At 43.7% G+C, this 23174-nt stretch overlaps 1 protein-coding gene across 1 annotated transcript in view; it reads right to left on the bottom strand.

The window, feature by feature from the left end:
* LOC114669142 (probable E3 ubiquitin-protein ligase HECTD4) overlaps nucleotides 1-23174 on the bottom strand; it is a 206396-nt gene that overhangs the window by 141716 nt on the left and 41506 nt on the right. Inside the window, 7 exon segments of the mRNA XM_051921368.1 lie at nucleotides 2683-2823; nucleotides 3220-3333; nucleotides 5267-5428; nucleotides 8286-8478; nucleotides 11168-11338; nucleotides 13844-13982; nucleotides 17273-17381. Of these exon segments, the coding sequence (XP_051777328.1) occupies nucleotides 2683-2823; nucleotides 3220-3333; nucleotides 5267-5428; nucleotides 8286-8478; nucleotides 11168-11338; nucleotides 13844-13982; nucleotides 17273-17381 (1029 nt within the window).

The following is a 23174-nucleotide window of genomic DNA, read 5'->3' as shown; positions in this document are numbered from 1 at the left end:
AGACTACATTTTATTTTTTTCCCTTACACTCAGTGAGCAAAGCCAATGGGTAATCAGCTAGTATATTATACAATATAACACTAAGGTCTGTGTGTGTGCTTGCGTGCGTGTCCAGTTCGTCACCACAATCTGATTGGTTGGTTTGGCTTTGATGACGTTATCGAAAGAGGAAGTGCGAGTGTGAGAGACACAAGGAGGAGTAAAAGGAATGGGAGGAACCCTGAGAGTCGCCTTCAAAGACATAAAGTGTAAAAGCGAGCAGGAGTCGAACAGAATGGCGAGTCTGAGACAGGGTCTATTGAAGGGCACTCGACAGAGGTTCAGACACATGAAGAGACTGGGGAACGGCGCCGAAGGGACACGCAGAGCCAGGGATACAGCATCAAAAATTGTTTCATTTATTCTATTACCTGGCTAGTTTAATTATTAAGGGACAGGCACTAAATAAACAAAACAATAATCTAACAAAATAATTAACATGAATAACTTTCACTAACACCGGTGTGGTGGAGTGATCTGTTGCATATAATTTGAGAAATATTTTGTATACTTTGATTTTACTTGTTATAATGTTTTAACAGCAAGGAAAACAGACAAACCCCTTTTTTTGTTTTTTTTTTCCTCTGTAACCACCCCCCCAAAAGGCAACTGATTTATGATTGAATTGCTGCCCACCTGTGACAGAGAGGGCTCATTTTATTGCTTAATGACTTGCATTTCCTTTCTTGGTTGGTTGTTTGAAGAATGCTGACAAGAAACCAATTTGGACTTATGATGGTGGGGGGCCAGGGTGTGGGCCTGAGCTATTCCATTGGTAACACAGGAACAAAAAAGACAGAGGCATGCAATGGCCTGCTCTCTCTCTCTGCCATGTTGCATCCTGACAAAAGCTGGCCAGATGATGACCTGAACAAAGCGGGCTGACTGGGTCTGTGCAGCTGATGAGCACACCAGCAAGAATCAAAAAGCAAATTTAAGTTACAACGCCACCTGAAATGACACACCGAACATTATCAGGTTGTTTGGTCTTGGCTTACAAAGCCACATTCTATTTGGTTATATGGCACTAGTTATAATAAAATGTATTAATTATAATACACAGTTAAAAGTGCAGCTCTTTGTCCTGCCTGTTTTGACACTCTTTCTAATTGCCAAAGGTTACAGGGGTAAAGAAGAGAAATGGGGAGAGCAAGTGCACAACTGAAGTGGTTTATCTGACCACACAGTGGCAGGTGTGTAGGATTTATGATTCAGGCGCTTCTTGCTCATGTGTTTTAAACATCAATTGGCAAAATGAAAGACGCTGACGACATCGTGTATTGCATTACAGCACCCTTTTCGGGCTCCAATTCAAGTGAATCGTTCACAGTCACTATGATTCCGTGAAGAGAGTCATGCAAAAATTTCAAATCCCATCAATACACACAGTTTTTGGTGTTTTTGTCATTTGCATGATGATGAGATCGCCAGCAAGAATCAAAAAGCAAATGTAAGTTACAGCGCCACCTGAAATGACACACCGAGCATTATCAGGTTGTTTGGTCTTGGCTTACAAAGCCACATTCTATTTGCTTATATGGCACTAGTTATAATAAAAAGTATTAATTATAACACACAGTTAAAAGTGCAGCTCTTTCTCCTGCCTGTTTTGACACTCTTTCTAATTGCCAAAGGTTATAGGGGTAAAGAAGAGAAATGGGGAGAGCAAGTGCTGAACTGAAGTGGTGTATCTGGCCACACAGTGGCAGGTGTGTAGGATTCCTGATTCAGGCGCTTCTTGCTTATGTGTTTTAAACACCAACTGGCAAAATGTAAGATGCTGATGACATCGCATGTCGCATTACAGCACCCTTTTTAAAAGGACTCCAATTCAAGTGAATTGTTCACACTCACTATGATTCCATGAAGAGAGTCATGCAAAAATTTCAAATCCCATCAATACACACAGTTTTTGCTGTTTTTGTCATTTGCATGACTCATGCAGTCAATGTGACACACAAAAAAACTGGAGGTGTGTAGGCAGCGGTCCAGAGATTGTAGACATCCAAAATGGAGTAAAAAATTATGTTGTGGATCTTTATTTGTGCCTTAATACGCCTCCAGGCAGCTGGAAGAAGGTTCTATGGTCGGATGTGAGCACAATTGAGCTTTGTCGCCATCATACTAAGTGCCATGATACACTGAACAAAAGCAAAACGCACCAACTTCTCAGTGAAGCACGGTGGTGGTAGCATCAAGGCTGTGGGGATGCTTCTCTGCAGCAGGCCCAGGAAGGCTTGTGAGGGTAAAAATGAATGAAGCAAAATACGGGGAAGGGAAAAACTGGGGAGAAGAGCAGGAGTCCAAGCATGAAGCAAGCCAACGCTACGCAGGAATGGCTCAAAACAACAACGTGAATGTCCTAGAGAGGCCAGATCTCAATGCAACGAAGAATTTGTGTTCACTCCCAATCCCCCACCAACCTGACAGAGCTGCAGAAAAGGTAGATGTTTAAAGAAATGAAAGATGACAAGTACAACCGATGGCCAAATACAAATTCTACTTCTACGCCCAAATTCTGACATCTAAGTTCTTCACTTCTGAGCGATTTCAAAATGGCTGTAGAAAATAAACGGTCAACCTCCACAGCTCGAGGGTCCCCCTACTTTGTAGATGTCAAAGTGACGTCTTTTAAGGCTTTACCTTTAGGCTCCGTGATGACGTGGCTCACTCCGAGTCTCTTACACACATGGTGAAAGGCCTGGTTCCCTGGATTACACCACTGGTCCATGTAGTCATTTGAACAGGTCCAGATCAGATTGTTCATTGCATCGTAACAGGCACCTGGGAAAATAACACGCTGTATTCAAATAACACGGATCTTGTAGTACCTTTAGGGCATCAGACGGGGGGGAACAGAGCAAAAAATGATGAGAAGTGTGGGCTACAGGTGAGGAGAGAAACACACGAGTAGAAATACTAAAAATGCGTGCAAAAATAACTTGACCTAAGCCATTTGAAACCAGTACAGCTGCCCAGGTGATGGAACTTTTTTCCCCCCCACTGAATACTAGAACCCTATAAGGAAATCATTACGGGCAATGAATCCAATTTGCTTCGAAACCTGAATCGTGATTTTCTTTTACAAAGTACGTATAAGTATGGAGTATAATGCAACAATGTAACCAAAATAATGTTAAAATAATCGTCATTCGTTTGCCATTTTACCGATTAGCTTACCGAGTCCTGTGACTAGAGCTCCACGCCCTAGCGAACTTCCAGGCGCATCAATGAGGTCGGCACGGCTTGCAAACTGACCATCGGAAATGTTGAACACAAGAGATGATGCTAAAACTTAAAAAGGGAGGAAACAAAATGAGTCACCTTTAGCCATTTATTCTTCTTCTTCGTAAACACCTAAGTTTTTTATTTTTATCAATACTGCTTAGATTGAAGACCAAAAAGAAAATTTTCCACTCACTGAGCTGCTCCTTAAGTATAAACCACCCTTAATAAAAAGTGTCTGTGTGTGTGTCAATATGATCGCTATGGCCCTGTCATTGCAGTAGATGGTGCATCGCAAACATTTGTAGTAATAAAATGCATTGCATTTGTCATTCTAACAGATGGCGCAGCACAAACATTTGCAGAATAAAATGCATTGCATTTGTCATTCCAACAGATGGCACAGCACAAACATTAACACTCCTTTAACACATCCTATACCAAATGCCATATAACAGAAACATACTGGATTCATTGGACTTGTCATTCCAACAGATGGCACAAACATATGCACTTCTTTTATAAATGCTATACCAAATGGCATATAACAGAGATATATATTCGTTGCATTTATTTATTTAGAGAGAAGGCACATCACAATCATTTACACAGCTTTTACAAACCTCAAACCAAATGGAATAAAAGAAAGACATATGCAAGGCATGTATCAGTCCAACTAATGGCACATCACAAAGACAGACAGACAGACAGACAGACAGACAGACAGACAGACAGACAGACAGACAGACAGAGACAGACAGACAGACAGGAAGGATACTTCATTAATCCCAAGGGGAAATTCACAAATTTTCACTGCTGTTACAAATCATATGCCAAATGGCATATAACAGAGACATGTGCATTGCACTTGTTATTCCAACAGATGGCACATCATGAGGATTAACACTGCTTTTACGAATCCCAAATCAAATGGCATAGAACAGAGACATATGCGTTGCATTTATCACTTCAACTGACAGAGCAGCACAAACATTTACACTGCTTTTACGAATCCCAAATCAAATGGCATAGAACAGAGACATATGCGTTGCATTTATCACTTCAACTGACAGCGCAGCACAATCTTTTGCATTTTGCATTCTAGTACTACAAATGCTTGTCATGTACCATCGGTTGGAATGACAAATGCAATGCATTTTAACTGCAAAATACATTCCAACAGAGAGGTAAAATACACAGAAATATTCATGTTTCTTTTGCTGCATTCACACTTGTCACTATCTCTTGATTCAACTAATGACTCAGTTTCTGTATGCTCTAAAACTGGCTTTATAGATTTTTGTTTCCATACAATTGTGTGTTTTGGTTGAAGACTCTTCCTCACTCACAAATATTAATGAGTTAGCACAGATGTTAACGTTTGCAGTGCACCATCTACTGGAATACCACAGAGCGCGACACGATGTTATTTTATCCACCAGATGGTCCAACCAACAACATCCACACCACAGGCACTAGGGGGGCTCCTGCTGTACTTGCTGCGTGAAAAGCCTTTTCCTAACTCTAAGGAGAGATTAACATTTTACCTGAAAAACAGATGTCAAGAAACCGCCTCCTGCACTCTACTTTCCACATCTGATCTGTACTTTCCAATGACTAAAATGTACGTGCAGGGGGACTCCAAAACAACTGAACGCTTTCCTCAGTCAGTAAGCATCACATGAACACGTGATAAGCACCAAACTGCACAGTTACTTTAATCTGAAAGGACATGAAGGTCCGCGTCTTGGCTGCCACGTCCGCGTTTGACAGTGAGAAGCTACACAGGGTCTGGCCAGAACTGCGCCACAAGGGGCTCATATTGAGCATTTGTAGGAGTAAGAAAAGATTCTGGGAGCTCCTTGACGAAACCGGTTTAGTAGACACGACGTGTTCATTTTTTAAAAGTGTTCAGGTTTTCTGAACCCCACGGATATTGATTTTACAAATAAAACTGAATAAAGGTATCTACCAAATTAATAATAATAATAATAAAACTCACTTTTTAGAGAGGACAGACCACTTGTACCCCCAAACAGCGAGCGTGTGCCACTGCTCCCAGAACCCCCTGGAGGAGAGACCAGCATAACCAAATACGTTCCACAAGTGTACATTGGTGTCCGCCGCAGCGTTTTTAGAGGTAGGCCACAACTGGTGTTGACAGCTACAAAAAAAAATTAAACAATTAAAAATAAGTATGAAAGGCATAACACAAAAAAAACGATTCATTTTTACTACTTCACTACATTGCCCTCAAACACGCCATCTGCCAGGCTGATCTGCTGTTCCCTGCAGATGTCTTCTCTCGTTCTACATTGAAGACAATACTCCCCCTTCCCTTCTAAGCTCGTCACCAAGCTCGGGGTCCTGTGTTTGAGCACTGTATTGTGCAGCTGGATTTTGAACGGCCCGACAGGCAGACCCTCGGTGGTCTTAGTGGACGGCCACACCTCATCATCCTTCACGATCAACAGAGGGGCTCCACAGGGCTGCGTTCTGAATCCTCTGCCGTACTCCCTCTACACAACGGACCCTAACGTTATTGTCCTCTCTGCTGATGACACAGTTGTCAGGTCCAATCTCTGACAACAATGGGTAGGCTTACCTGGAAGAAGCGGAGAGCCTGTCACAATGGTCAACAGTCCACACCTGAATGTCGGCAAGACAAACCGATTGTGGCAGAGGCACTCACTCCAGTGGAGAGGGTGGACAGTTTGATACCTTGGTGTCCACTGACCTGGTCCAAGCACATCAACGCCTCGGTGAAGGCGGCACGAAAACGTATTTACCACCTGAAGACACCCTGGCAGCTTCTCCGTGGTATACACTGTGCGATGTTTTCGAAATCGAGGTCAGGTGACAAATCCCACCACACGATTAAGACTCATGAGTCGTGTATGTGATCAAACTACACAAGCACATCTGGTCCAACTGACATGCTGGTGCTCAGACAAGACGTGTGCATGGCCCCAAACGGACAGGTATACCCATCGATATTTTGCAATAAAACGTTACCCTTTCAAAAAAACAAACAAAAGTACTCCATCTCAAAATGTCGTCAAAGAAAAACACGCTTGCCGTACTGTGCTCTGAAAGTGCAAAGAAAAGAAAAAAGGCCTAACTGGGCACGCAGATGGTTGAGGCCAGGACAATACGGTCTGGACAATTATCAACGAGAACTGGAGGTATGCAGTCTGTATAACTGAACGTTTTCCTCCAGTAAACGTTTCCTGAGATGCACTTGTCACCGGATGTTTATAGCTGGGAGAGGGAGATAAGCTGACGGTACGGCCCTCCAGGCTCAGTAAAGATCCTTCCCCTGTTCCACCTACGCAAACCGCGTTGCAATGTTTACGGCCTCTTATGTCAAGTCTCATGGTCTTCTGGGTGCTCCACCAAAGGCCGCGAGGATCTGAGGACCTCGCTAGACCTTCACATCGGTAGGAGTGATGGGCGACGTGTACAAAGTGACCAGCACTTAATGGGAATGCCTCAACTGTAAGCCCCAGTCCCCATGGCTCAACAGGTTACTCACACCTCTCAGCGCCAGGTAGACACATGTTGATCCAGTCAGTGCAGGGCACACGCAGCCGCGGACATCTAAGGGCGTCACAGACCCGTTATTTCCCAATCTCACGTGTCGCTACTCACTGTGCATGGCCACCAATACAACTCCCAGTGAGGAACTTAGCTGTGAATAAGCGCTGTGATGGACGGCCGGCAGCTCCACCCGCCCGACACATCCAGGATGCTAGATGGAGACTTCCCTGCAGCTTAGAGGTGCCCCGGATTCCCGCAGGGCACCATGGGAGATGGAGTTCGGACTTCACAGCCCTGCTGGGTGTCGTGGGTGCCGGCGTGTGATGCTGCAGGGAGACGCAGACGCATTTTTATTTCCCATATAGCTTGGAGGTAACTCCCTAATCACGGGAACGGAAGAACAGAAGGACATCAGGGCTGAAAAAAAATTACAAGCCTCCGTCTGACCCGGAAGTGCTAATGAATCACATGGACAGAAGGACAAGAGCACTTCCAGGTCAAGGACTATATAAAGGACTATGGGAGACCCAGCACGAGAGCCGGAGTTGGGAGGGAGTGTGACGGAGCTGCTGGGAGGAGAACTGGAGTATTGTGATTATTGATTATTGAGAATTGTGGCGATTGTGGTGTTTTGTGCACTTTATTTAAGAAAAGAAGTAAAATTCTGCTTGGTGCTTTTAAACTTGTGTGCAGAGCATCTGTCTGTTGGGTTTTACGGGGCAAGAGTGCCCTCAAGCGTCCACACGCGATTAGACTGTGGGTGTCACAAAACGTGCTACACTTTTATAATAGAATGTCACACCCATGCGTATGGGGACCAGATACGGGCACAAGTGATTGAAGTTCTCCACCGAGACATGAGGTGGTGCTGTACCATAACGATCTCTCTTCTTCTCCTCCTCCCTCTGCAGAAAGAAAGACTGACACCATTCCACCTATGACATCACTTCCTGGACCTGCCTCTTCCTCTCAGAATGCCTCTTAAATCGAGGTGACGCCATCTTGGGAAGATTTGCTTTTTGCGCGTTTAAATATAGGGATTTGGCCGCAAGGTGCCCCAAAAATCTTTTTGTTTCTGCCTCTTTACAAGAGGTTAAGTTAATCCGCCAGAAGCGAGGATTTACTATCTGTGTTTTACTCGACGTGTGTATGCTTTTTTTTCATGTTACTGTGCATCTTTTTGTTGGGACCGCATTACTGTTCCCAATTCTAAGGAGACGTGAACCTGGCATCCCCCAAACTACGGGCACACGGACCCGCTTTCTGTTGCCCAGCTGCATAACAAAGCCAGCAAGTGATCGGCTCAAGTCAAGTCAGTTTACTTTTGTATGCCGCTCTTCACGGAGTAAACTCAAGTCCACAAATAAAACAGCACAGTAAAGCTTCCTGGACTATAAACACATTTACCCTAAAACCTAAGCGTGGAATTGAATGCACCTGAAAACAAAGCATTCAGAAGTGTGAAAAGGGCCGGCCCGTACCAGACTGATCTTCTTTCAGAGTGTTGGTGATGGTGGAGCCGGTGAGCGCAGCCAGAGTAGCCGAATGGGAGGCTCGGAAGCGGGACATGCGACTCAGGAGCAGCTCGTTAAGACACTTGGATGACTCTCCTTCCTTTCTCGTCAGGATTATTCGCTCGTGGAGCGGGTTGGCTGCGGTGACCCCGTTCTGTGCCTGTAAGGAAAGAAAAAATGCACACTCAGAGGGGTAAACCAGAGACGGGCTGAACAAGACGACTACAAAAGCACCCGATCTACAGCAGCCATCTGATATATTGGCAAGGATCAGGCTCAAATGAGCCTGTAGGGACTGGGAGAGCAATAAGCAAGGGTTAAAACTAACTTTAATTACCAGTTATTACAAATATAAATGAATATTATCATCTCTGAGATTTCTCGTGACGTTTTTTCATCACTCAATTTGAACTTCTTCTCTCCAGCACAGAAAACACGGAGACCAGCCAGCAGCCCACCATACTGGACACATTTAGGGTCTTCTCTTAACCTGAACTCGGCTCTCCTGAAATTTGGGAGGATGTTCAAGTACCAAACAAGCACACAACAACAAAACACAACTTGCACAAATAGTAGCCGCCATTTTTTACAATTCTGATCCAATGCTATGAAATCGTCAAAGCTGCATGAACAAGAACCCCCTTGGCTAAATCGGATTTTTAATCACATGATCCCGGGTGCGCATTGATAATGGACTCACACCATGAAGCATCTCGGTTCACATATTACAGAGGCCGCTTCTGGTCCGGACGTTATGGACCACCAGCGGTTCACCACATTGTAGATCTTTAAACTTGAATCCAAAGCAGTACACTTGGCGGCGAGGATGGGATTTACACTTGTGACGGTCGCCCAATGGGGACACACAGTCACCAAGGGGATGGTACAAAAGTCTTCAGTACTTTTATTAAAATCCAAACGAAAAGCAATGCACACAAGTGCAATGTAAGAGCTTCCATAAATAAACAATCCATAAAAATCCAAGTGAAACATGGAGGTTAAATGTCATGTTTCAGCCAACATTCTCCCCCTGGCTGGTTGTCACGGTTGTGTTTCTCGTCTGTTTTGTTGAATTTTGTATCGTTTATTTGTACTAATGTTACTTTTGTACATTTTATGTGTGAGTGTGTATGTTGGAAAGGGGCGTGGCCTAGGTGATAACCCTTGTGTTTTGTGGGTGGCTCCCCTAGGGGCGGGGCCACCTACCAATCACTGCCAGGATTGGCCCTTCACCCTGTGTAAAGGAGGGCCTCCCATAGTTCCTTGTAGTTCTTTGAATGCACTTGGAGTGGAGAGTTATTGTGCCTCGTCTTTGCTTTTGCCATTCTTTTGTGATTCCCTGGAATTTTCAGTGAAACTAAAATGTCCATTATTCCAAAATGCATAAAATCTATAATAATAGTAATAATAATATTAATAACAACAACAACACAAGAGAAATGTTATTCAATTCTAACTGAACACATTCAGATACTGGGAATGTGTGACCCCAAAGCATCCTTGTACTGTAAGCAGACTAAGAGATGTTTTAGGTGCTTAATTATAAAAGCAAATCCTGAGATGAGAATATTTGCTAAGAGATTTTTTCAAGTCCCGCCCTCCTCTCAACCATTTCCGGTTAACAGCCCACGCCCGCAGCCCTCTCACCTCTCACTTTTCTCAGACTCAGTTCCTGCTCCCTCAGCTCTTATAAATGTTTATATTTTCCTTACTTTAAGTTTCCAATTAAAGAAGACGTATCATGTTCAAATTATATTGAAGAATTTCATCACGAAGGGTTATCAACAGAAGAAATGAGTACACGGGCAATCCTAGCACTGAGAAACGATGAAGTCAAACAAATTAACGTGAAAATTATCAATCGGTAACACGTCAAATTGATTAAATGCGTATCAATAGACTCTGCTGAAACAGTTGGTGCTGATGGTGCGGAAGATGAAAGCATCAACTTGCAATATCACATAGAATATCTACAACTGTTAACACCGTCTAGTCTTCCACCGGCCAAATTACTGTTGAAAGAAGGACGTATTGTAATGTAATTGTGTAATTGATGTCTGAGTGATAGGCTATGCAGTAGGACAAGATTAGTTGTGTTCAAAATTGGTCGAACATTTCTGACATGCAAAATTTTAACAGTCGACAAGAAAGGTAATGCAGTACAACTAACATGAGACATATCTTGATATGCCTTTTGTATTAAAACTTTGACAGTTTCCCGTTAGAATAGCTTTTGCTATGACAATTAACAAAACACAGGGACAAACATTCGAAAAAAGTCGGTTTATTTATTAGAGTGAAAGCAACGATATTCACTCACGGGCAGTTATACGTTGCGTTGTCACGATGTAACTCCAAACACGGAATCAAAATTCAATGCGATATTGGCGAAAAGTTCATTCCAAATATTGTTTTTATTGAAATTGTACAGTAAAAGCGTAAGTTTAAAAAGTATTTGTGTGGTAATTTCAAAGCCAAACAGAACGAAAACGTATAACGCAGCAAATACCTCTAACGCAACATGAAACATAATTTTCTTTAAAATTATTACATTTTACTCTTTTTTAATATGGTTAATTGCTCGCTGTAATGTAAAATAGTTTGTTCTATTATGGATACGTAACAATTCCCATGAAAATAACAATCTGTTTAAATTGTATATGCGCTTCCCCCAAACGCGAGCGGCAATTCCGTGATTGGCTGGTGTGTAGCGCCCGCCCGGGTGTTGGCGAGCAAAGCCCCCTAGTTATTACAAAAAGTTAACACACAAAACATTCAAATCACTGCCCCAACATAAAAGAGTGTAAAGCTTTCAAAAATATATGAACAGCAGCAGACGAGATAAATACCAATAATTCAAAGACGTCCATGAACACAGAATGTCCTTTGGGAGTTTTTTCATTCAGGCCTGCAGGAGACCAGATCCAGTAGACGTAGGTCCCGTCTGAGCAGAGATGTATTGTGGTCATGGTGCTGCCAACAGGGAAGTGGTTTGCTGGCATGGGCACTATTTGGCACACCTGTAAAATATTTAATCAAACAATATATTTTTTATATTTATTATAATGACAGGTTGCCACTAAGCCCACATCCACAGACACAGTAATACCCAGTACAACTCCAGCTTCAAATAAAGGAATTCCTTCAACAAAAACACCTTCTTCATCAAAACACAAATCACAAATCTCCGAGAGACCGTTGCCCACTGCCCTCCTGACTCTTGAGGCGGCGGGCTCTCTTTTAAATTCAACCAGTCTTGTGCCCATGTCATCCAGAGCATTTCTGGGATGTGTGGAAACAAGAGGCAGTCCTCCCCTGACAGCGCCCTCTAGCAGCAACCCCAGACCCCAACTCCCATGCCATGTCCTAATTGGGTTTAGCCCTGAGGAGCACTGCCACCTGTTGTTTGGGGTGGGAATGAGCTGCCCCTGGCCTACTCGTTCATTCAGTCCATCCATTGTGGCCTCCTGGTCCGGGAGGAGTCCATCCCGGGCAGCATGTTTGTCCTTCCTCCATGGCACTTACAATATGCAGTGATAGAATTTCCCCTTGGGATTAATAAAGTATCTATCTATCTATCTATCTATCTAGACCAGTGGGGACCATCTAGAAGAAGTGTTCTGTGATTAAAATCCCCACTTCAATGAAAGACAGCAATGTGCTCTTTGATTACATCTGAATTGTTTGATTTGAATTTTAAACTGTGGAGCAGAGGTGGAAATCGAGGAAAAATGTGTCTTGGTCCCAAACATGGCGTGATAGTTGCCACATCCACCACACGATGGATTCTATATAAACTTCATTGGCTTCCAGTTAAGCACCGAATCAACTTGAAGATTCTAGTCCTCACTTATGAAGCACTCCATGATCCAGACTCCTACTTAATTTAAAGGATCTACACACTGATTGATAATTTGAAACCGCAGAGCCGAGGGGGAAATCAAAGAATAATGTGTCTTGGTCCCTAATATTATGGAGGGATCTGTATATATGCAAGACAGAAATACGACGTTATGAGCTTAAAAGACTTTCAGAAGATCTGAACCTGCTCCTCACAAGCTAACTGACCTTTCAAAGCCTGCAGCCAGGCCGAGATCCAGGAGCAATGGCTGGGCTCACATGCCCTGCAGGCACGCTGTGGACAGATGTGACTAAAGCTGTGGCAATGAAGAAAAGATGACTGACGGACACGCCTGAGGGCACCGGTGGACATAAATGACAAGCACATTCAGGCTCAAAAGCAGAAGGCACTTCTTCACGAGGGGAAATCCAGAACAAAGCTTCACACTGCGTCCCTAACACTCTAGGAATTGTGGATATCGTGCAGGCTGCCCGTGCTAGGTCACGTCTCCCTTGGGTGTCCACATTCTCGGCCTCACATGCACACATTTGAGGATGGATGCAGGTAAGTCAAGTCCTCTAAAAAGTCCACGTCCCTGTCACACACCAGCCACCAGGGGTTTAAACCATCACGACTTTGGAGTAACCTGCTCAGGTGATCTTTCTAGGGGTTTTCCTAAGAAAAATAGCTTACAGATGTTGTCTGTAGATGTTGTCAATTCATGAAATGAAATGAAGTCAGTAGACGGATTGGGAGAGCATTTGGAGTCATGACGTCGCTGGAAAGGAGTGTGTGGCGTTCCCAATATCTTAGTAAAAGGACAAAGGTCCAAGTCTTCAGAACCCTGGTGCTTCCTGCTTGCTAGACATGGATGCTATCCAGTGACCCAAGACGAAGACTGGACTACTGCATGTGTGTTGCTTCAGAGAATCCTTGGGTACCGCTGGTTTGACTTTGTGTTGTTCATGGGGTCCCGAATGAGGTACATGACCTGCATTGTGAGGGAGCATCACTTACGGTACTACAGCCATGTGGCGCGTTTCCCTGAGGGTGATCCGGTTTGCAGGATCCAAGTGGCTGAACCAGGCCAAGGGGATGCCCACGTAACACCAGGCTGCCGCAGATAGAGGGTGGGACTGGACTGTGTGTCTGCCTGGAGGGTTGCCAACCAGGATCCTGAGCTGTTTCATTGTGTGGTGGGTGTGCTGTACCAGTGCATGCTCCCTGACCTCACCTGACCTGATGAAATGAAGTTGTGGAATTGGCCAGTAACTGAAAGCGACCTCGCTTTTATTGCCTTGTACATTTGTTTATTCTTTAATCCAATAATAATTGTACTATTTCCACAGTCTGGCACGTAGATCATGCATAATTAATGCCGAATTTGGTTCTAAGAAAGAGCTGCGCAGTGGTGGGTAATCAGATTACATGTTCCACATAATGCACATGGCACAATACGGGCAAAGGGTTTTTCATTTTATCAATATGTGATACAGAAAAGTGCACAAGGAAACAGGGGAGACCACAACTTCAATCCAGCTTTGCCCCAAGAGCACACGATTATCTCATGTGTGTGACTTTCAATGCAAGAGCACAACAACACAGCATACTCTACGAAATCTGTGACCGATTACGTGAAGAATTCAATAGAATAATTATCTCTAAAAAGCTAAAGCTGGGTTACCTGGAGGGTGAACTGATCGATGATCTGGAAAAGGTAATGAGGTTTGTTATCAAAAGACGCGGGTCGGTGTAGGAGCCTGCAGTTGCTGAAAGCTATCCATCCTGCTTCAAGCTCTTCGTTGCGGCAGTAGACAAAGCCACTGAGGGGAAGAAAAACAAACAGACGCTCAAGGCCAGGAAACGGGCAAATGCTTACCAGTAATTCCAGAGTTGAGTAAAATTACTGAACAGAGTGCAGTCAGAAAATGATAAATCAACACAAGCGCACAACAGTGGATTGCTTTCAACAAGAAAAAAAGTGTAACAGAAACACATAAACAGCAAAACGTTAACATAAATACAGTCGGAGAGCTCTGTCTGGGGTCCACTGCCATACTGATGATCAGTGTGACATGTTTTGAAGACAGTCACCAACACACAGCCCGATGTCGCAATCGGGACGCACTAGATGCGTGTTCTTTGTGCACTTTTATTTTATTTTTTCTGTTTCTTGCACATGACAGGGTAGAGCTACAGTGCATGGCCCCCATGATCGACACCGCTTGTGTTACTGTAGGCCACCTCAGCGTCAGGTTTAGTGGCTCCCATGATTCCCCTGACATGAATATCAAAAGTGACAGACCGTCGGGGGAGAGGGGCATTATCCAGAAAGCTAGAGGGTAGCCCCCCCTGGGCTTGTAGTGGGGCCACAGGTTTGGAGCACGGAAGCTACACCCTGCTGGTCCAGGGTTCGCCCTGTGATGGCACAGGCATTCCTGATGAGAACATTGAACTGGACTGGTAAAACATTTCCAGCAGCTTGCTGCACCCATCAAATGACCCGAGTCTCCTTAGCAAGTCCAGTCAGCTCTGACCCGTCTTCTGTCAGGCTACCGTGTCGTCAGATCAATCCACTTTGTTGTTTATGTGAAACCCCAGGTCCTTGTAGCTCTGCACCATTTCCATGTCCTCTCCCATAATGGTGACTGTTCTCAGATGCTTGTCCACCACCATTTCTTTTGTATCGCTGGTGTTGAGTATGCAGGTTGTGGTCCCTGCACCACAAGACAAAGTCCCCCACGACTTTCCCGTACTCTGACTCATCTCCAATTAGTGAATTTATGTGGCATTTTGAACAATTTATTACCTTCTCAGTCAGGTTTTGTCTTCTACAGCCACAATCCTAACATCATGCAAATGACCTTCCAGGAGACGCTCACATGCAGCGCTTGTAGCCACAGGGTCATTCCACATTCCACCACAGTGTGCTAAGAAACACCCATGGGGGTCTTTTCTGCCCGCCTGCTATCAGGCAATTCAGTGCTTCTGCCTGCTGTACTCATTTATTTTTACGAGGGGCGTTCAAAAAGTTTCCACACTTTTCGTAAACTCTTATTTATTAAGAATTTCAAAAACAAATGACATCACTTTTCTAGAATAGTCACCTTCCCTTGCGATGCAAATTTTCCCAGCGTCGTACCAACTTTTTAATGTCGTCAGCAAAAAAATGTTTTTGGTTGAGCGCGTAGCCACTGATGCACCGCTGCTTTCACATCATCACATGAAAATTTTCTTCCCCTTCAAGCTTCTTTGAGTGGTCCAAAAAGGTGGAAATCAGATGGCGCGAAATCCGGACTATAAGCTGGGTGTTGCTTTGGCACCCACCTGACACACACTTTACTCAACTTAAGGCTGTCATGAATGAGATGTAACACTCACATTCAACTCTCCTGCAAACTCTTCAGCGGTTATTCTTCATTGTTTAGATTACCTTCAGGCCACCATAGGAAACGAAGATGATCCGAGTCTTCATCTGGAACTTTCACTTGATAGAACATTGATTTAATGTCTGCCATTAGAGCAAAAGCCATTGTCTCTAAAAGACTTGTCTACTGATTCTGGTACTGATTCTGTCTTCGCAAATCAGTACCAGGTTCTTTCTTCATTCCTTGTGGTTGCGGCTGTAGCTAGACATCCGGAGCGCTCTGCATTCGTCACACTTGTACGGCCATTTTTGAACATTTCAATCCACTCCTAGACGACTCTATGAGAGAGAACTTGATCCCCATACTGAGCACACAAGAAGCGTATGACAGAACGCCGTTCCTCTTTGTAAGTTTCTCGGCCATCTTCACCACAGGGTGACAACTCTGATACTAAACTGCAAGGGCCGCCGGCTTGCCAGACATAACTAGTCACATGACACTCGCAGACACGCCCAATCGCTACTCCTCCCTCCCACCTTCATCGTCTCCAACGAAAATATAAAAGTGTGGAAACTTTTTGAGCATCCCTCGTATTAATTTATTTATCGGTTAATTGATTGGCTGTATTATTTGTTCTGCAAGTCTGTATTCTTGCTTATTTTATGTTTCCGCTGCTATATGCATTTGAATTTCTCCCACTGGAATTAATAAAGTAATGTTGATCTAATCAATTTATTAATAATGTGAATATATCTTTCACTAAAAGCCATCTAAATGTTAAAATATTTCCAAATTTAAACACCTTATTCTCACACTAAACATGTCACCAAATGCGTTTCAGCATTGAAAGGTGGGGGAAGCGGGGCAACAAAACTGCAAATGGGAATTTCCTCACTCTGTCTGTCTGTCTGTCTCTGTCTGTCTCTCTCTCTCTGTCTGTCTGTCTGTCTGTCTCTCTCTCTCTGTCTGTCTGTCTGTCTGTCTCTCTCTCTCTGTCTGTCTGTCTCTGTCTGTGTCTGTGTCTCTCTCTGTGTCTCTCTCTCTGTCTGTCTGTCTGTGTCTCTCCTCTCTGTCTGTCTGTGCCTGTGTCTGTGTCTCTCTGTGTCTGTCTGTCTCTGTGTCTGTCTGTCTCTGTGTCTGTCTGTCTCTGTGTCTGTCTGTCTCTGTGTCTGTCTGTCTGTCTTTCTTGACCACACAGTAATACCCAAACTATTCCGAAGTGACGTTTGCACTGATTTGTGTTTTTTGCGTCTCACACCCTCATACACCTTTATCGTAAGAGCATCCCTCATCTACTGTACAATGGAAGCGCTTGATCAGAAGAAAATATGAATCTGGTTTTAAATTAAACGTCGTTGAAGCAGTGAAAGAAATTGGTAACTGTGCTGCTGCAACAAAATTCAGTGCGTCTGAGAAACTGGTGCGAGATTGGAGGAGGCGAGTAGATGTAAAAAAAAAAAAAAAAAAAAAAATTGTCACATTTTTGAACAGGCGTATAAGTCGGGGTCTGATTTTATAATCGATTTTTATACGCGAGTATATACGGTAAATAAACATATTTCAGATGGCAATATCAATTTATAGCAATGAATACTCACAGCAATAGGACGGTTGCCTTTTCCATTGTGACTTCACTTTATGTAAAACCACATAATCTGCATGCGATAACTTAGTACTAATGGGGTGCAACTCAGGAGCGAGTTCAGGTGTAACCAGTGTTTCCAGAGAGAAGCTGATCCTCTTACCGTAAAGTGCCTTGGAGCCCTGAGCCAAGTTTACTGATTCCTTTGCCATAGGAGTTGGTAGTGTACAGATAAAGGCCATCTGTGGCCAGACAACGGCCTAAATCGGCATCTGCAGAGAAAAGGATAAAGAGAAAGAGAATCATGAAGTAATCGCCATACTTGCTCTTTCCTTTTAGTAGGCCAAGAACACACCACATGCATCGCTTGCCTAAGTCTCACAAGACATTAACAGGTCAACCGACGACAATAGCAAAAAAAAAAAATTTCTTCAGGTGAAAATGACAGCCAAGTTAACAACAGCATTATCCTCGGCAACTGGATTCTGGAGTTCCTCATCATGCAAGGTCTGCCACATTGACCCTCAACACAGGCACTCCACAGGGTAGTGTGCTGAGCCCACTGCTACAACTGCACCATTTGAATCATTAAATTCACTGATGACACAACTGCCATAAGGCCTGATCACCAATAATGATGATAGACCAAATGACTCAGTGGTGCCAGAACAACAATCTCACCATTAATGTCAGCAAAACCAAGAAGCCGCCCATTGACTTCAAAAGAAGGTAGAGCACACTGCCATCTACATCAGAGGGGATACTGCGGAGAATTTGAGCAGGTTTATGCTTCTTGGAATATCCCTGATGAACAAAGTGGGCACACACAACAACTACAGTATTTCTACTCATCTCGATAAGGTTGACCTTGACGGCCTGTGGAAAGAAACTTCTCTTACTGCCCATTTGCTCGTTTTTGATGCAGCTTAGTCAGAAGTTCAAAGAAGCTGTGGCCTGCATGCAAAGAGTCGGTGATGAGTTTTCCTTCCCACTTCATGACTCTGGAATAATCCTGGTCCTGTAAGGTGGGAAGACTGGTGCCAAAGATCTTTTCAGCAGTCCAGACTATTCGTAGAAGCCAGTTCTTGTCTTATTTAATTGCTGAGCTCAACCACACTGTGATGGGTAAGCAGAGAACAGACCCCAGGATTGCTGTGCAGAACTGAACCAGCAACTCCTGTGGCTGACTGAAGTCCCTCAACCGTCATGGGAAGTACATCCGCTGCTGGGCCTTTTTTTTTTTGTGGTGTCCACGGTGGTCTATAAAAGGTAGTGTGACATACCAAGACCACAAATATGGGATTTCAGACACTGTGGTGAAGACCATGTGATAAAAAAATATACAGGAGAAAGTGGGGTCACCTAGGACTCTATACAAGGAAACAGTTACCAGTATAGGAACTGGAACTTAATGACACAGACAGACAGATAGAAAAAAACGAGCAAACAAACAAAATTTATTAGTCCCCAGGAGTAAATGTGGCTTTTTATAGAAGCTCTTTAAATATACAAATACATAAACAGACAGATAAATAAATATGGATGCACACACAATATGACCTGAACTACCACTACTACTTCTTTCGGCTGCCACAGTGGATCATCTTCTTCCATATCTTCCTGTCCTCGTCATCTTGCTCTGTCACACCCACCACCTACATGTCCTCTCTCACCACATCCATAAACCTTCTCTTAGGCCTTCCTCTTTTCCTCTTCCCTGGCAGCTCTATCCTTAGCACCCTTCACTCTTTATACCTCTCATCTCTACTCTGCACATGTCCAAACCAACGCAATCTCGCCTCTATGACTTTGTCTCCAAACCGTCCAATTTCAGCTGACCCTCTAATGTACTCAGTTCTAATTCTGTCCATCCTCGTCACCCTCAATGCAAATCTTAACATCTTTAACTCTGCCATCTCCAGCTCTGTCTCCTGTGCCACCGTCTCCAACCCATATAACATAGCTGGTCTCACTACTGTCCTGTAGACCTTCCCTTTCACTCTTGCTGATACCCGTCTGTCACAAATCACTCCTGACACTCTTCTCCACACACTCCACCCTGCCTGCACTCTCGTCTTCACTTCTCTTTCACAATCCCCATTACTCTGTACTGTTGATCCCAAGTATTTAAACTCATCCACCTTCACCAACTCTACTCCCCTCATCCTCACCATTCCACTGACCTCCCTCTCATTTACACACATGTATTCTGTCTTGTTCCTACTGACCTTCATTCCTCTCCTCTCATATCTCCACCTCTCCAGGGTCTCCTCAACCTGCTCCCTACTCTCACTACAGATCACAATGTCATCAGCAAACATCATAGTCCACAATATGACCTGAACACACACCAGAATTACTAAAATGAAAGAAAAATTTAAAAAGAAAGAAAATGGCAGTCACAGTTGCAGTGAGGCACTATACAGGTGCATTGCCGCTGGTATAAAGGACCCCCAGTTGCATTTCCTAACACACTTCTGCTGAACAATTCACTGGTTGAATGTCCTCAGTGTTAGTGTGTAATGGAGAGGATGTGCAGCATTGTCCATAATGGCACTCAGTTTTGTCTTCATTCTCTCCTACACTTCTACCTCCAGGGGGTCCAGAGTGCATCCCAGAACTGAGCCTGCCATTTTAATTAACTTGTTGATTCATTGGGCCTCTCCTGAATTGATGACACTAGACCAGCACCCCACCCTGGCCATCAAAGAAATGTAAAAGATGTGAAGGATGTCGCTTCCCATATTAAAGGGCCACCTGAGGAAGAAGAGTCTGCTCAGCCCTTTCTTATGCAGTTCCTCTGTGTTACAAGACCAGTGAAAGCCGTCTCTCACGAGGACCCCAAACCACATCTACTCCCTAAATTGAGGCTCTTTGGTGCGGCAAAAGTCAGTAACCTGTTGCTTGGTTTAGCCAATGTTGCGTTGCAGACAATTCTAAAAGTTCTCCACTAACGACTCTTCACCTTGTCAATACACCCCATAAGTGCAGAATCAATGCCTTCAAGTGACTAAACCTGCTGTTACATTTATAGTTGGAGGTGTACAGAGTGAAGTATTGCTCACACAGTCCTGTGGTCTGCCCTGACCGATTATCCATCATCCAGAACACCACCAGCTCATTCACCTGCTAATCTCTGTGTTGACTGCTTACCAGGGAAGGCTGGTGGTACTGAAGGCACCGGAGGAATCGAAACACATCCTTCTCACAGTGCGGCCATTTCTGCCCAGCCTTGTGGATCAGCTAGATAACTGCATCCTCCACTCCAGTCTTTGTCCGATAGGCAAGCTGCAGTGGGTTCAGGTGGTCAACAGCAAGTGGACCCCTATAGTCAAGGACCTGGGGCCTCATGTATAACGCTGTACGTAGAACTCACACTATAAAATGGCGTAAGCACAAAAGTGGGAATGTGCATACGCAGAAAAATCCAGATGCAGGAATCAGTGCGTATGCAAACTTCCACGTTCTTCCGCTACATAAATCCCGATCAGCGTGAAAAGTAACGCACGTGCACGCGCCTTCTGTCCCGCCCCAACTCCTCCCAGAATTATACCTCTTTGAATATGCAAATCAACATAAACAGCCTTCTGTGAAAAGACAATGGAAAAAGCACAGGAGAAAATATAAGAATTTCAGCGAATACCAAGTGGAGGCAAAGGAAAAACGTACTATTTGTTGGTTTAAACAGTGATATAATCAACAAAAGGAAGTTGATTGAGTGACAGAGTGTCGGAGAAACTCGAAAGCTCAAGTTCACAAAGTCGCACAGTGCCTGAAATAAAAAAGAAATCACATATCAAAGTCGCCGTGAAAAGGCGAGTCGTAGCCCACCGTCCGAGTGTCATATGAAAGCTTATTAGGGTACAGAGAAAAAAAATAGGCACACAGTGGGGAAAAAAGCACGAAATGTCAACTTTAATCTCGAAATGTCCACTTTAATCACGTAGTTTATTTTGTCACTAAAGTAGAACATCATAAACTTCATCTTAAAATCGTTTATTTTACTAATTTCTCAAATCCCATCATAACTAAAGTAGTGCGTTAAATGCTTTGTTCTATGTTTGATCTTCTTTATGCTCTGTGTGTGTGAATCACTACGAGCTTCCGTTCTTTCTCTTTCTCCAACAGGACACAGAATCCATTACATTCGTGATATTACAGCTCTCTGAATAATTAAAATACTGAGATGTATACGTGATATCTTTTTCATGATGACAGGAATGAAAGCATGTTATTAAACATGGTAACACAGTGGCGCAGTGCTTGTTCATGTCTCATGCAAGAGGCTTGCTGCGCCATGCGCGACCTTTGATGAAATAATTTATTACAGAAGTTCTGTCTCTTTCAAACGTACTAACCTCCAATTCCTGTCCTTACTTTTCTTTATCCAAATACCCAATCACCACACAATCAGCTCTGTAATAGACGTTAAGCCATCTGTAAGCTTAGAACGCCGATTCTTCAGAACGTTTAACGAACATTGAAATATCTTCGTAGTACATGTTTAATTATTCTATCCGTCTATCCTTCCAGTGTTGCGTCAGCACCAGCAAGAATACAACGCAATGCAGGAACAATCCCTGAACTAGCTAGCGCTGCGGGACCGTGTCCTCACATGTTTAATTATTAACAATACAGATTATTTAAATGAAGTTAAAGTTTTATCTGTATAATATAATCAACATATATTTCTGCATTTCATCTTAAAAATGATATCGTCATCATACGTGCTTTATAAAGTTGTGCAATATTATAACTGTAGTGCAAGTTTACAGTGAGGTAATTGTACTTATAAGTACAAACAGTTCTACAAGGAGCACTTGATTGAGTGCGTTTATAGTTCTTGGGATGAAACTGTTTGTGAACCGCGAGGTCTGTACAGGAAAGGCTTTGAAGCATTTTCTTGATGCTGTATACCAATAATTCTCTTTCCGATCAGCTGCTGCTGTGATTCCCCACTCAGATACAGTGATATAAATACTCCGAGTGGTGCAGTGAGAGTAATGTGGAAAAAGATGATCTGCTGTGGCAACCCTTAATGGGACCAGCTGAAAGAAGAAGAAGATGCAGTGAGAGTAACAACGCTAAAGCAGTTATGGTATATGGAATACTATGGCTATTCCCTGGCCCATTATATTGCTGCAGGTTAATTACAATCAGATGCATTACACTAATAAACAATATGCAGTTAGTTTCAGTGTATTTATAAAGCCGCGTCAGGAATGTGGGTCTAAGAAAGAAAGGGTAACCACACAGGAACAGTAGCACTGCTTTGACGCTGGGTGCCGCCAGTCTGCAAAACCGAGCGGAGAAATTGTGTACGCCAGGGTATGAGGTACCGTGGAAATGTGCGTGGCTTTACGCCAAGTTTAGGTTTTATACATCGCGATTTGAGCATGGAAACATTCGTACGCAACATTTCTGTGTGTACGCACCATTTATACATGAGGCCCCAGGTCCTCATGATGTGAGACGTGAGTGCCGCTGGTCTGTAGTCATTAGGTGAAGAGGCGCCTGCCCTCTTCAACGCCGGGTGTGTTCACGTTTTCAAAGCGTTTATAACAATCTGAAAGGACATTAAACTCATAAACCTGCTGTTGTCCGATGTCTGTTAATGACTACAAGCATTAAAGTCATACGCGAGTCACAGATCCCTTCCCAATTTCCAGTAACACCATGGGCTCACTTATTTTCCACTCAGCAGGCCATTCTGCCGGGACAAAGATTTAGAACGCACTGTGACAACACGGCCCTACGAGGTGGAAAGAATTAGAGCTGCGTATATAAAAACAAAAAGACGCACCGGCTGTAAAATTTCAACACAAATTCTAAACAGAAGAGTCGCCCAGAAAGACTTCAAGCTACTTTCTTGCAGTCCTCTTCCCTATTGTGCCACACAAATAAAACAAGTGGTACCAGGCGCTGGTCTGTCAGCATTGTGAAAGTCATTCAGCTCACATCGAGCCTTTTGTGTGCCTCAGATGATTAAATAAAATAAATAAATAAATTTAAAAAAAAAGCTGAATGCAACGTCAGAATTAGCAGCCGTGTCTTGGCGCTTCTCA

The sequence above is a fragment of the Erpetoichthys calabaricus genome, chromosome 18 (assembly GCF_900747795.2).
Source record: "Erpetoichthys calabaricus chromosome 18, fErpCal1.3, whole genome shotgun sequence".
Classification (NCBI taxonomy): domain Eukaryota; kingdom Metazoa; phylum Chordata; class Cladistia; order Polypteriformes; family Polypteridae; genus Erpetoichthys; species Erpetoichthys calabaricus.
The sequence above is the reverse complement of the archived record's forward strand: the minus strand, read 5'-3'. Positions and strand labels throughout refer to the sequence as shown.